Genomic DNA, 13793 nt, shown 5'->3' on the forward strand with positions numbered 1-13793 from the left:
ATATCATTTTAAAGTATTCTATACAACTATGTCGATTAGTGCTGCATTATAAATATCCTTTATTCTTATGAATATAATGGAGATGTCTAGAAGAACACAGTCAAAACGTCTATATCTGCATGTTATTCAGCTCTAGATGCCGTTATGCATATAAGGGATTTCCTGGAATGTCATAAGTTTTATGAATTCTACAAGTATCACTTGTGGACTGTATGCGTGAGTGCGCTCACTGGCTACAAGTATGAATAAAACAAACAAACATTACATTATATGTGTGTACTCACTAATGCTCACAACACCCTATTTTGGGTAAAAACAGGATAAAAAATATTTATACTTTGAGAAGTGTACAGGAATGTGTTTGTTTTTTTCTCAACGGATGCATGCGATTTCCTGAAATGAATGTCACAGATTTTTATCATAATAATTTAATATTTTATAATAAAACCTTAGACCTTTCAAATGATTTATAGTTATAGCCACCAGCACGTTAACAGACCACCATGCAGTTTTCCGTAAAATATATATATATTTTTTAAAATATAATGATAATAACAATAATTATTATTATTATATTTATTGTTAAATACTCTCATGTATTTCAAAGTGAAATAGTGTTATAGCAGTAGTAATATTTCTTATTTTAATTTTATTATTAATAATCATAATCACAATTATTATTAGTGATATTTTTTTCTGGATTGTTTGATGAATAAAAAGCTTAAAAGAACAGCATATTTTGCTGAAAAATAAATAAATAAATCATATATACACACAATATGGCCCTGTTAAATGTTCTGACAAACTCAGTGAGGATATGCATATGCAAAGTGTAGTCAAGCATGCTGTGGACTTTATAGACTGAGAAATGAAAGAAAAAGAGAGAGCGTGTGTGAAAGCGAGAGTAAAGACAGTGTGTAACCTCTTGATGTCATGCTGTGTGCACATACTTAGAACTGTCACACACTGTTTGGATAGCTTTGTATGGTCACACTTTGCTATGCTAATTTGACACAGATGGAACGGTTTGTGTGAACTGTTTTCTGACGCCATTACATGTAGATGAAATAGACAGAAACGCAAACAGCATAAGCCAATGGGAGCGAACGTAGAGACAGCTGTGCTGAATTCAGAATGGAAGCAAATTCTCCCATGTCTTTCTCTAAGGATCTTCATGAGACAATGAAGTTCAATGAGATGGCAATTGCTGTCAGATTCATTCCAATATGGTGTATATCTGAAATTCATGAATGAGCCATCTTTCATCTGCCTCTGTTCTTTATGAGTATTCAGATAAATGTAATGAAGCTACTAACTACAGCACAGCTGTTTTCAAAACAGTGTCAATTTTCCACCAAGCCATTTTTTTCCCAACAAATGAGCGTGAGAAAACACTACATTGTTATTTATTTTTATTAACAAGTTACATTTATTAATTTAGTTACATTCAGCCGTAGTGGGTGTTCAAACAGGACGCGCTCAAAAACAGCTTAACAAAATGTAACGGCATAGGATGTATGGTTCATGGGACACGTTTTTTTTTTTTTTTTTTTTACCTTGTTCACAATGTGATGCTGAAAATCAGCAGGATGTGATGCAATTGCCAAATATATCCATCTGGAATGTGTACATACCGTACAACAGTTTGGGGTTGTTGTTTTTTTTGTTTTTTTAGGATTTTGAAAGTCTCTTATGCTGTTATTTGATCAAAAACAGTAAAACCAGTAATATTGTGAAATATTATTATTACAATTTAAAATAACTTTTCAATGTTAATACATTTTTAAATGTAATTTATTCCAGCTGTGGTAAAGCTGAATTTCTTTTATGTCACATGATCCTTCTAATATGCTGATTTGCTGCTCAAGAAACATGTATTATTATTATTATCAAGGTTGAAAACAGTTGTGCACATTTTTTAGGATTCTTTGATGAAGAGAAAGTTCAAAAGAACAGCATTTATTTAAAATAGAAATCTTGGTAACTCTTAAGAATAATGTCCGGTCATTAATGAATAACTACACAGGAACAAATGAGTAATGCATTATTAACACTCTAGTAACTACTATTAACTAACAAGAAACTCTGATTAACAAATAAGTAAGTAATAGTGCTTAGAGGAATGTGGTAGACCACTACAAGCTAATCAATAACTATTTTTTTTTTCATACCTCCCAGAGGACTAATAACAACTGCTATACAGGTTCATAATTAATGTGAATAATGCATAATTAATTCTAAAGTGAAGGTAATGGTAACCCACTAGTCATGACTAATGCAATACCAAATCCTTCAGAAGGAATTATTAGTTATTTGGATACTAGTTATATGCTTTTATAATTCTCACCCGACTAACTGACTAATAGCTTAAATGAATGACTAACAGTCGACTAGGAAAATCATAAGTCAGGAGCAGCCCCTACAAATCAAAACTTATTATATAATGAAGATCATAACTATATTGAAGCTAGTTAACATGTTGTGTAAGTAACCATTGTAAGAGTAGCTTAAACCCCAATCACAATATAGAAAACATTCATTAGAGAACAGCAAGACAGAAACAGAGATTTTAATTGTAAAAGAAGGTGATTTAAGGATGGAAGTCCATTAGGGGACTTTGAGCACTGATGCTATCCTGTTGTAGAATATATATAACCTTCGTAGACTAATTGCTAAGTTGACTCAGTAGTTAGACCATAGCCTACAACAGTCCTGGAGCTTTGCTGCTGGGGTCCAGTCCCTTCAATATGAAAGGAGCCTGAGAAACCTCTGCTGTCAGCGCTACCCTGCATATCTGCCTCCAAGCCAATTAGTCCAGTCTGGAACTTCCAGATTTCATCCCTGCGGACGCATATTAGCGAGGGGTGATCACGCTGTCCCTGCAAAAATGAACACGTCAGAGAGCAGAAGCTCTACCTGTGTTTCTGGATGACAGGCGAGGTTGATTTCATGACAGGAGGTTTCTTTTACAGTAAACCAAAAGAAGCTCGTAGGAGATAGTAATCCTAGACAACAACGTCTCCCTGGCAGGAGGACGATCTGTTCCAAATCCAAGTTAGTTGCCAGCCTAAGTTACTTTTTAGGCATTCATAAGCACATTCTCAACACAAAGGCTGTTGCAAACAGTAGGCAGCGTTTCGGACAAAATCACATGCATTCTCTACAGATGAGCCAATCCCAGAATGCACTGCAACATGCAATGCACATTAAATTGTTCCACATTTCATCAGATTTCCTCAGGAACAATAATATGGTTTAAATCTTCAGATGTTCGGCATAGTTTCAGCCAACCGCTTCAGTAATATTTCTCACAGCTGTTTACTATGAGGCCACCACGCAGCTTATGATGATATTAGTAAAGATGATTTTACATGAGACAAGCGATTAAACACTCCAGGTTTATAATACTGAGACAGACATGCAAGAGGTTTAAAGTAGCACAGTATGTTTTTCATAGATCCATCTCATCTTAAGGCCCTCTTAGTATAATGAAAGGGTCAGGACCTCTAATCCACACTATCTAATTCTGCACAAAACAATCAGATTTAAAACAATATCATATGTTTATCTGTGTGTGTGTGTGTGTGTGTGTGTGTGTGTGTGTGTGTGTGTGTGTGTGTGTGTGTGTGTGTGTGTGTGTATGTGAGTGAGAGAGAGAGAGAGACAAATAAATGTCCAGGTCACAACATCAAAATCACAAAAACAAGTATAATAATAATAATATTATAGCTTTTTTTGAAGTGACATTATTCTCATACAGTATACTTTCCTTTTGAAGTCTCATTACCAATGCAAATATTTGAGTTTGTATGTAAATACATGTAATATTATAAAATGTATTACTGTAATATTTTTTTAAGAAAAAGACTGTACAACAAATAATGTACAGTATATACTTTATACATAAAAATAGATATTTTGCATTACTGTGAAGAGAATTTTGGATAATTATTGGGGTAATTGTGCTTAATAATGTTGAAAAATAAACAAACAAATAAATCCTAAAAAACAAGTGCCCTTTGTTTATGAAAAAAATAAAATAATTTGACTCACTTTTGGTTCACTTCTTTGTGTACATGTGATTGTGTTGGGGTGAAAGAAATAGACTTGCCCTTAACTTGGCAGGGGTTTTGACGATAGCAGAAAATGTATTGAACAGCTCCTCTTTCGTTCTTTACAACATGAAGGAGAACAATAGAGTGCCGCCCACCCACAAAGCCTACTTCCCTGAGACAGTTTGATAAAAGTCAATTTGGAAAGCAGTGCCCCAAATCTCAAAAGGCCAAAACTGTGTATGTGCGCAAAGGAAAGACAGAGCAAGAGAGTGAAAAATGGGGCATTTTGAAGGACTATCTGCCTAAACCACTTCATATATGGGCCACCCTGGCATGAAAGCAGCAGATCCCTGAGGTTAAGGGGTATTGACAGGCCGGTCTGAGTAAAGGCCAAATGTGGATCCTTTACATCTGTGGCCCATTTTAAGCTCTGTAATCCTCCATCAGCTTCAGCAGTGTTATCTTTATTTAAAACACTGGCAATATGTCAGAAAATAATGGTGAAAACCACAAAGTGATAACTCTCTTATTGATAAGAGATCATCAGCATCAACTGGGCGCTATGGGAGCAGCACCACAGCCAACCATCTCTGATCGATTGGATTCGTTGAAGCATTAAGGCTGACTGTTGCTAGATAGTCATCCGTCATAGGCAGAGATAAGTGCCCTGTATCTGTTTGGTTTACTTCTTTTTACATAATTTTTCCCTATAAAGAACTTTTTGATTTCAGACACTTCAGAAATTGATCCTTTTTACTTTCTGAAGACATGTCAATGGTGATACTGTGAATGATTTACTGGTGCACATTATTCTAAAGTAAAAAAAATGTCTTCATAATCCTTCATCAAAATCGCCTGTTTTTCTCTTTTTCCTTTTTGATTGATGTCGAGCACCTTTATTGCTTTGGCATATAGAGACCACTTTTCACAATGCAATCAATTCCTGATTTACACTCACCTAAAGGATTATTAGGAACACCATACTGTGTTTGACCCCCTTTCGCCTTCAGAACTACCTTAATTCTACGTGGCATTGATTCAACAAGGTGCTGAAAGCATTCTTTAGAAATGTTGGCCCATATTGATAGGATAGCATCTTGCAGTTGATGGAGATTTGTGGGATGCACATCCAGAGCACGAAGCTCCCGTTCCACCACATCCCAAAGATGCTCTATTGGGTTGAGATCTGGTGACTGTGGGGACCATTTTAGTACAGTGAACTCATTGTCATGTTCAAGAAACCAATTTGAAATGATTCGAGCTTTGTGACATGGTGCATTATCCTGCTGGAAGTAGCCATCAGAGGATGGGTACATGGTGGTCATAAAGGGATGGACATGGTCAGAAACAATGCTCAGGTAGGCCGTGGCATTTAAACGATGCCCAATTGGCACTAAGGGGCCTAAAGTGTGCCAAGAAAACATCCCCCACACCATTACACCACCACCACCAGCCTGCACAGTGGTAACAAGGCATGATGGATCCATGTTCTCATTCTGTTTACGCCAAATTCTGACTCTACCATCTGAATATCTTAAAAGAAATCGAGACTCATCAGACCAGGCAACATTTTTCCAGTCTTCAACTGTCCAATTTTGGTGAGCTCGTGCAAATTGTAGCCTCTTTTTCCTATTTGTAGTGGAGATGAGTGGTACCCGGTGGGGTCTTCTGCTGTTGTAGCCCATCTGCCTCAAGGTTGTGCGTGTTGTGGCTTCACAAATGCTTTGCTGCATACCTCGGTTGTAACGAGTGGTTATTTCAGTCAAAGTTGCTCTTCTATCAGCTTGAATCAGTCGGCCCATTCTCCTCTGACCTCTAGCATCAACAAGGCATTTTCGCCCACAGGACCTCCGCATACTGGATGTTTTTCCCTTTTCACACCGTTCTTTGTAAACCCTAGAAATGGTTGTGCGTGAAAATCCCAGTAACTGAGCAGATTGTAAAATACTCAGACCGGCCCGTCTGGCACCAACAACCATGCCACGCTCAAAATTGCTTAAATCACCTTTCTTTCCCATTCTGACATTCAGTTTGGAGTTCAGGAGATTGTCTTGACCAGGACCACACCCCTAAATGCATTGAAGCAACTGCCATGTGATTGGTTGATTAGATAATTGCATTAATGAGAAATTGAACAGGTGTTCCTAATAATCCTTTAGGTGAGTGTATAAAATCAAATCCCATCCTACATTTCTTTCTTGTGCTGTAATTTGAGCAGCCAATTATTTTTTTTTGTCTGGCCGATTGCAAACAAGTGTTTGGGAATCCTGTATGAAAACATGTTTTGCAATTATGTTTGGTGCCACTATGGCAGAGAACTCACTTCACCTTTAAAAAACACATCTGAAGATTTTTTTTCAGGATATGTGTTTCGGTGTCTATCGCCTGTTTATTAGATTAATAATCAAGACAACAAATGGTGTCTCTCTTTTTTTAGTTATATGGAACTGTGCCATTAGGACAGATGCCTTGTAGACAGCAGAGACCAAAGAGACAGGATTGCCTGAAGTAGAACAAACTTACTTTCCTATGAGACAAGCTAATTATTTAGATAATTACTATCTGAACTCTTCATCTGCATAAAACTGACAGCCAGACACCACAGCTGGTCCATCAGGCCTTAAACAGACACTCATCTAAATCACAAATGAATACACACCCCTACTACTCACAAAGGGTTAAACCCTTGATCAACTTTTGTAAATAAACTGACAAATTGACTGCGACTAGGCGGCGAACAGTGAAAGGCATATCGGAAATAGGGCTTTATGTTATGTTAGAAACATTGTACACAAATGCTTGGCAAATGCATTGCAAGTGCTCAGGCACATTTCAGAACACAATGACGCATGCGATTGAGCTTGTGTAGCTCGCCAGCCAACGCTAAATCTACTGAAAATTGCACTGAAGCAATAGCCTGGATAAATTTACTTGTAAATGGCAGTGTGAAACTGTAAGTGCTATGCATGGAGTGACAGCAAAAACTTCAAGAGTGTCAAAGTATCCGTGAGTCTGTCTTTTATTAGCTTCTGTGTAGCGCCTGTGGTTCTGCCAACATCCATTCAGGGAGACTCCATACAAAATGCTGCTCGTACAACTCATTCTACCCACATGTCTTCTCATCTCTGTAAAAATAGACTTTGGGTGATGTGTATAGGCGTGACGTGACATTGATTGAAAGACTAAGGTGCAACAAACGTGAAGAGCTGACAGGTGTGTGTAAATGACGCATTATGACATCATCAAAGACCAGGAAACATGCAACACATGACAACTGAACTTACAAAACAGGAGAAGCATCTTCAGCTGAAACAACTGAGCAACTGAGACTGTCACGATATGGCAAACTTCGTCCTTCACAACCACCAAACTGGAGCAGAAAATGACATTTAATCTACATGCTCGTATCGACTTGACATTGATTCTTAAAGTACATGGCCCTCTCACAGTCAGGGAGATTCTATAATGCAAGTTTTATTATCTGAAAATAAAATAGAAGCACAAAAAATAGGTCACCATTGGACTGGAGAGGTAAAAGTCAGTGTTTTTTTATGTTGCTGAACTATAAGGACTGTGATGAATGAAGTGACTGAGATATTTTGAAGCACAACAAGGACACCAAGACTGGATCCGACCTTCTACCCTAATGCAGGAGCTCTTATCAGACAAAAGCATTTTAAAGATTGGCAACACTGCAATGCTGACTGTTACTTTCAGGGAAATGTTTCAAACCATCCATCTTGACCAAATAAAAGAGTGCCCTCACCTGTAGACGCCTCCAGGAGTGACCACTTATCTCAAGTCACCAGCTCCGCTCTTAATAATACAGAGAGAGAGAGAGAGAGAGAGAGAGAGAGAGAGAAATGGAACCACAAGCGAGAGAGGAAGACAATAAGAAAACAACCTCAAACAAGGTTGGAGGCTGTACAAACAGCTTCAGCAACTTAGTAATGACAAACCAGATTTCAAACAAGAGTCCACCACAGCACAAAAAAGGGTAGTTTCAACAAGATGATCTGTGACTTAAAACATGCCACTGAAAGCAATGTGAAATGTGTTCAAATAGACAGTTATTTTTGCACGAATACTGTAGTTTTCACCCAAAAATATAAAAGGGACTAGTAGGCAACAAAAGTCTGTTGGTGACATTCATGCTTTTAATACACAGCAAAGACTACAGCAACAGCTCACTAGCATGTATGTTCTGCATTTGTGTGAGAGGAAACGACTCTCCATATTAGCTGGTGTCATTAGTCTGTATTTTTCATTTTAAAAAGGGAAACATTTGGGTGAACTATGGACAAGGAGATGTATGGAGCTTCCAGCACTCAATCCAAGTCAGTGCAGACAGGCCCGCTAATGTGAAGGTAGAGTTCCTCGCCCCAGGAGTATCCCTACTCTTTACTTAAGAAAGAGATCCATTTCCTATCCCATATCTCAGAACAGAATGAGAGCTCTATACATATGCATAATTCATGTGGTCTCTCTTTCCTTACAAAGGTCTTACAGTAAATACACCTTCACTATGAAGAGAGTATTGACCACTTTTCTAAAACGCTTAGACGTGATCTTTCTTCTACACCAAGTACGACAAGAGGCTTCGGAGAACATTCAGCTTCTAAGAGGCACTTTAGAGAGAAAAACATTTGAAGCAGGGCCATAACAACACCGTTATGGACATTGAAGGAGAGATATGAAGTTTAATCAATGACCAATTCTTAAAGGTTTACATTTGCTCCCCTCAGTCCCGGTTACATCCTCAATTTGCAAGGAATAAAATGATATCTGTAACTTTTAAGATTTTTCAGTTTCTCAATACTAAACTGCATAGCAGGATGCTAGGAGTCAACGTGCCACATATCATTTAATGAACAAGACTCTCACAGCATCGAGAGAGCTCATTCTTGCTAATCAGCGCCAACCGTAAAGCCCAGTCATTGCTCAGTTCAGTCAGTGCGGCAGAGCTAAGCTCATTTCCCTCTCACCGGAATGAATAAATTGGCCCTAGTCTGTCTTCAAACCACCCTGTCCTGACAGAAGGTCAATAAATCAATAATGCGTGCAAATACATGAAAAAGCAATTCAAAGTCACCATTTTTCCTTCTCAAGCATGTTCTTACAAGCTCAGAAATGTTTCTCTTCCCTGCTGACAGGTCTCCTTAGACATACTCTAGTGCCACTTCATGAATATTCCAGGACATTTTAGAGGAAAACAGCAGCTATGGCGGATACAACCCTGGAATGACTTCATAATCAATCCCATGATTCCTCTCTGCCCATGGACCATGAGTACATGCACCTGGGACTCTTCACAACAGATACCCAATGACAAGTCTCTGTGACAGCAGCTTGAACGCAATGAACCTATCCGATCTGTCCATCGCTAGCGTAGATTTACATGCACTAGCCCTGTTTTCTGTAATGAGAGGTCGACTTATTTTCGGAGACTGTGTAAGGCATTTACTGACACGCTCGGAAGGGTGCGATTGACTTCCTCCCCTCTTTCCATGGTCATGAGATGAGCAGACAACAACTGTTTGCAGAGCAATATAAAGAGATGAACTCCATAATGAACTCAATTGGTTTTTGTGTTAATTACGGCTCATTTCAATAACTAATATCAGTCGTAATATTGTTCTAAGGCTCAGGGGAGCAATAATTGGCAGTTGGCGAGCTACACAACATATTAGCAGAGTTGCTGTTGGAACTGAAGGATCACCTGCGATCAGTAAGACTGCTTGCCTTTTGCACTTATCCCCAAACTAATGCAGTCTAACGGATTGTGTGCAGCATCTTGGGTGTAATTGACCTAAGGTTAATCACAGTGCTGACCTTTGAGAGACGACAGAGAAAGGAACAAGATATACTGCACATTCGCTCTGACCTCCAGACAACAAGCAATATGTTCTCCAAAAACAACCTTTTTCATAATACAGCTCTAATTCCATTTGCAATTCAACAGAATAAGATTCAGGCTAGTTTACAAAGCCATTTATCAAACTGGCTTGTAAAGGACATAATACATTTGGTGCATGAAGAAAATTAACAAACTGTGTCTGTGCATCTGTGCATATAACCAAGGGAGCTTCAAGAACAAAAGGGAGGCCACCAGACCTCAATTCTCCAGAGGAAAAATGATGACAGTCGTTGAAGCACATGCTGACCAACAGGTTTTCCTGACTTTCTTTGCCACCTGCTGTACCTGCTTAAACCTGCTTTAAAATATCAGCAAAAGATATTGTTTTAATCCCAAGGAGCAGTAAGAAACTTTAATGACTACGATCTCATGGCCATTTGGTGGTCCTGTCGACAATTGAGCAACTTGTTCTGACCTACTTTGCAACAACTCAAGAGTCCCTGCTATACCCTCAGTGTTTCCCATACATTGATTTATTTGTGGCGGACCGCCACAATATCAGCATTGACCGCCACAGATAGATTTAAGTGCTTTCCATTCATTAACTACACTGTGGCAACCCGAAAATTATTTAAACTTCTCATAATAACATAACAGGTTCTTTAATGTCATGTTTTGAGCTTTTGCTGTCAAACACAATAAAGCCGAAAGTGCAAAAAGGCTGTGTGTCCTTATCAAAAGACTGTCTGTATGTGCTGCGCAGAGAGAAGTGTGCACTTTGCTAACGTGATAAGCACGTGATCAGCTCCGCAGGTTCGATTCTCAATACCAGTTCAAAGTGAATGAATGCAGTGAACTCCATCTGTGCATGTGCTGAGTTTAGCATGCATTTGGGAACGTAGCGGGCACCCGTAACACATTATATTTACATTTGCATAGTTGACGATTACGGCATTTCACTAGATTTGTAATGAGATGCATTTGTAAACTTGTTTTCCGCTAAAATAAAATCTTGACTGCAGTTTCTGTCAAAATAAAAGCTCACAGGTTTATCTCTAGCATGTATAGAAATTAGGACAAAACTAATTATGAAAGTTTATTTTATTTTTTTTACAATATATGGCTATTACATAGGAATAATATTATAACATTATTAGTAGTAGTATGTAGTGTAATGTAGACTGAGACACTATATCACAACTAAAAAGAGGTTTGAGTCCCCTTTAGAGTTCAGGTACAAGTCAATTCACAGACTGTTCAATTTGCACACTGAATATGGGTTGGAGCTCTTATTTTCGATCTCTCAAAATGCACCAGATTGATGAATTTAACTTTAAAATGTACAAATCTTCCCCCAGACCCCCTTAGAGGGACCAATGTCCTCCCACCACAGTTCCACAAAATCACATGGGAAACACTTGACCCCATTAGGTTCTTCGACTTGGATAGGACCATTAATATCAGGGAGCAAATTGAGCTTTATTTCTGGTCACAACAACCCATCAATCTAGAATCCGACAAAAAGATTTATATAACCAAAAGACTACCTTGAATGGGAGGTAAACTGAACTAGCCTCAATGTAGTAGTTCTACACTACAATTAGTCCACCACTTCATCCATAACAATCTGGTACAGGTCGATCACCGCACAGAAAAAATGCCAACTTCAGCACACCATCCATTCAGTAGGCAGTTCTCTCTCTTTAACTTCTTTGAATTGAGGTCCAGAAAGTCATCAGAAATGATAGCCATCACCTGTTTGAAACACTGCACTCAGAGAAGAGATTCAACTAGAACAAAATCAACCAGGCACAGGAACAGCCTCTTCCCTCAAGCAGTGGTCCTCATTATCAGATCCACAACATCTCTAATAATAAATGGTCAATACTGCACTCTAGACATCAAATCAGAGCTGTTGGCATCTAGCACTTTTCATATGCTGCACCACAGACCAATCGGTACACATTTACACACTCAACCGCCTTTTGATGGATGGATGTATTGCGCTATATGCGAATGTGTATGTAATACTTTTAATAAATACCATTATACATGATTATAAACACTTACATCAGTAAAAATATTAGTTTGAATATAAATTATTTATTCACATTTATTAAGACTATTAAAAAAAATCAAACAAAGATATCTCATAGCATTGTATAATGGTATTTAATAAATTAGGTTAATGTTAAACCCTGATTTTACTAACAAGACTGATATCTGTTTTTGTTTTTTTCTGTATGAAAGAGTAATGAGTGTGATTGGATAATTCACCCCAAGATGATATGGCAAAGTGTCCATTCACACTCCAATGATGAGGACAGATCCCAATGGAAATCCACTGTAATTGGCTGCACACCAAGCTACTATATATGCATGGTGACATCTGGAAGCATGCGGGTCATTTCTATCATCTTATCGACAACCCAGGAGGATATTCCAACCACAGGCAGAGTGGATCCATATTCCCTGCAGTCCTGTTGGAAGTAGGGAGTAGACAGGGAAGATTCAGAGCAAAGACAGGGTAAAATGTTGTTTGGGGATACAATGCAGCCCATTCATGCTTATAGAATGAAGCAGAAGAGGTGTGGATGACAATAAAGTGGGCATGTCGAGAGTCTTAAGGTCCCTATGGTAGAAACGAGGAGGGAATGTTCTAGCATTGTCTTACAGTCATGTTTTTTTTCTGAGCTTCCTCTATTTCCTTCTCCACTGCAAATATTCTAACTCTCTATTCACCACCCCTCTTATTTTCTGTCACTCTGAGTCACACCCTCATAGACCTTTTGGAGTCTAGTAAACTCATCCAAGCACCTACAAATGCACACACACACACGGAGCACAAGTGAAGTCTTTAGCACTCAGTAGAATGAAAAGAAAGGTGTTGTGGGTGATTTATGTGTTTGATATCCCCCACTGTATCTGAGCATACACTTTTCAGATGAGAGCATTAAATCCGACAGGACAAAAGGTAACAGTCGGCGAGGAGTGGACGTATGTAATTTGAATGTCCCCAAAGTCAGGAAAGAAAACAAGGGAGCAACCCTATTTGACCATGACAAATACAGTAGGGTTGAAATAACTGAGCAAATAATTGAGCAAAAAATGAGCAAATAATTAGCATTTCCATTTCCAGATAAAAATATCCTTTTCAAAAGAGAACACGTTGCTCTGATAAACACTTGCAAATGACAAGCATCTACTGACGTAACCGGTCAAGAGCGTTGCCTCCGATTAGCAGTTTTAGAGCATTATATGCTTTTCTGAAAAGCCACTACAGACACTTAAGAACTTTCTTTCCACATAAATAACAGCTCTAAAAAAAGGAAAACCAAAAAACAAGCATAATTAGGTCCGGTGGCAAGCAAAGCTTCATGTAAACTGTCCCGATCCCCCAGAAGACAAAAATCCCTGCACATACTCAGGTAATGAGAGCAATGGGAGGGAGGTATGTGTGTTTATGTAAAATTAGCTCAGTTATAATGATGCAGCAGTGAAGGGACCATCATTAGAGAGGTCACTAAAGAAACCGATAAGCAGAGAAGACATATAAACAAGCGGGTGAAATGTGTATTTGTGTAGTTCTCTAATGGTGCTTCAGCAGCAGACATCTCAAAAATCTGACCAAAGGTTACTCACTAGAGGAGTGCAGGGTGTCCAGTACTCTGGGTTCAGCTCGGCTCGGGAGCGTAGGTCCAGATAGTCAGGGTTCAGTTCGGTGCGGGCGCGGGTAAGCGTTCCCTTAAAAGCCAAGAAAAGGGAGGGTTACAAGTCCACCCATGGAAATAACAGTCTTAAAGATGGAAAATGAGTGATGATATGGCTGGAGTGGCACTTATGTTGAGAGTAATGGGAACCAGAGAAAGGAGAGGAAGAGG

The 13793-nt window shown here is 38.6% G+C and overlaps 1 protein-coding gene across 5 annotated transcripts in view; it reads right to left on the reverse strand.

The window, feature by feature from the left end:
• The window catches only part of pcdh9 (protocadherin 9), a 262609-nt gene that overhangs the window by 184253 nt on the left and 64563 nt on the right, over positions 1–13793 (reverse strand). For 3 of the 5 annotated variants that reach the window (XM_084129961.1, XM_084129959.1, XM_084129957.1), the window contains exon 3: positions 13555–13656. The exons of the other annotated variants lie outside the window; for them this stretch is intronic. In XM_084129961.1, the coding sequence (XP_083986087.1) occupies positions 13555–13656 (102 nt within the window). The remainder of the gene's footprint in view (positions 1–13554; positions 13657–13793) is intronic. 5 annotated transcript variants of the gene reach the window in all.

The sequence above is a fragment of the Abramis brama genome, assembly GCF_963993115.1.
Source record: "Abramis brama genome assembly, chromosome: 11".
NCBI classification, from domain to species: Eukaryota; Metazoa; Chordata; class Actinopteri; order Cypriniformes; family Leuciscidae; genus Abramis; species Abramis brama.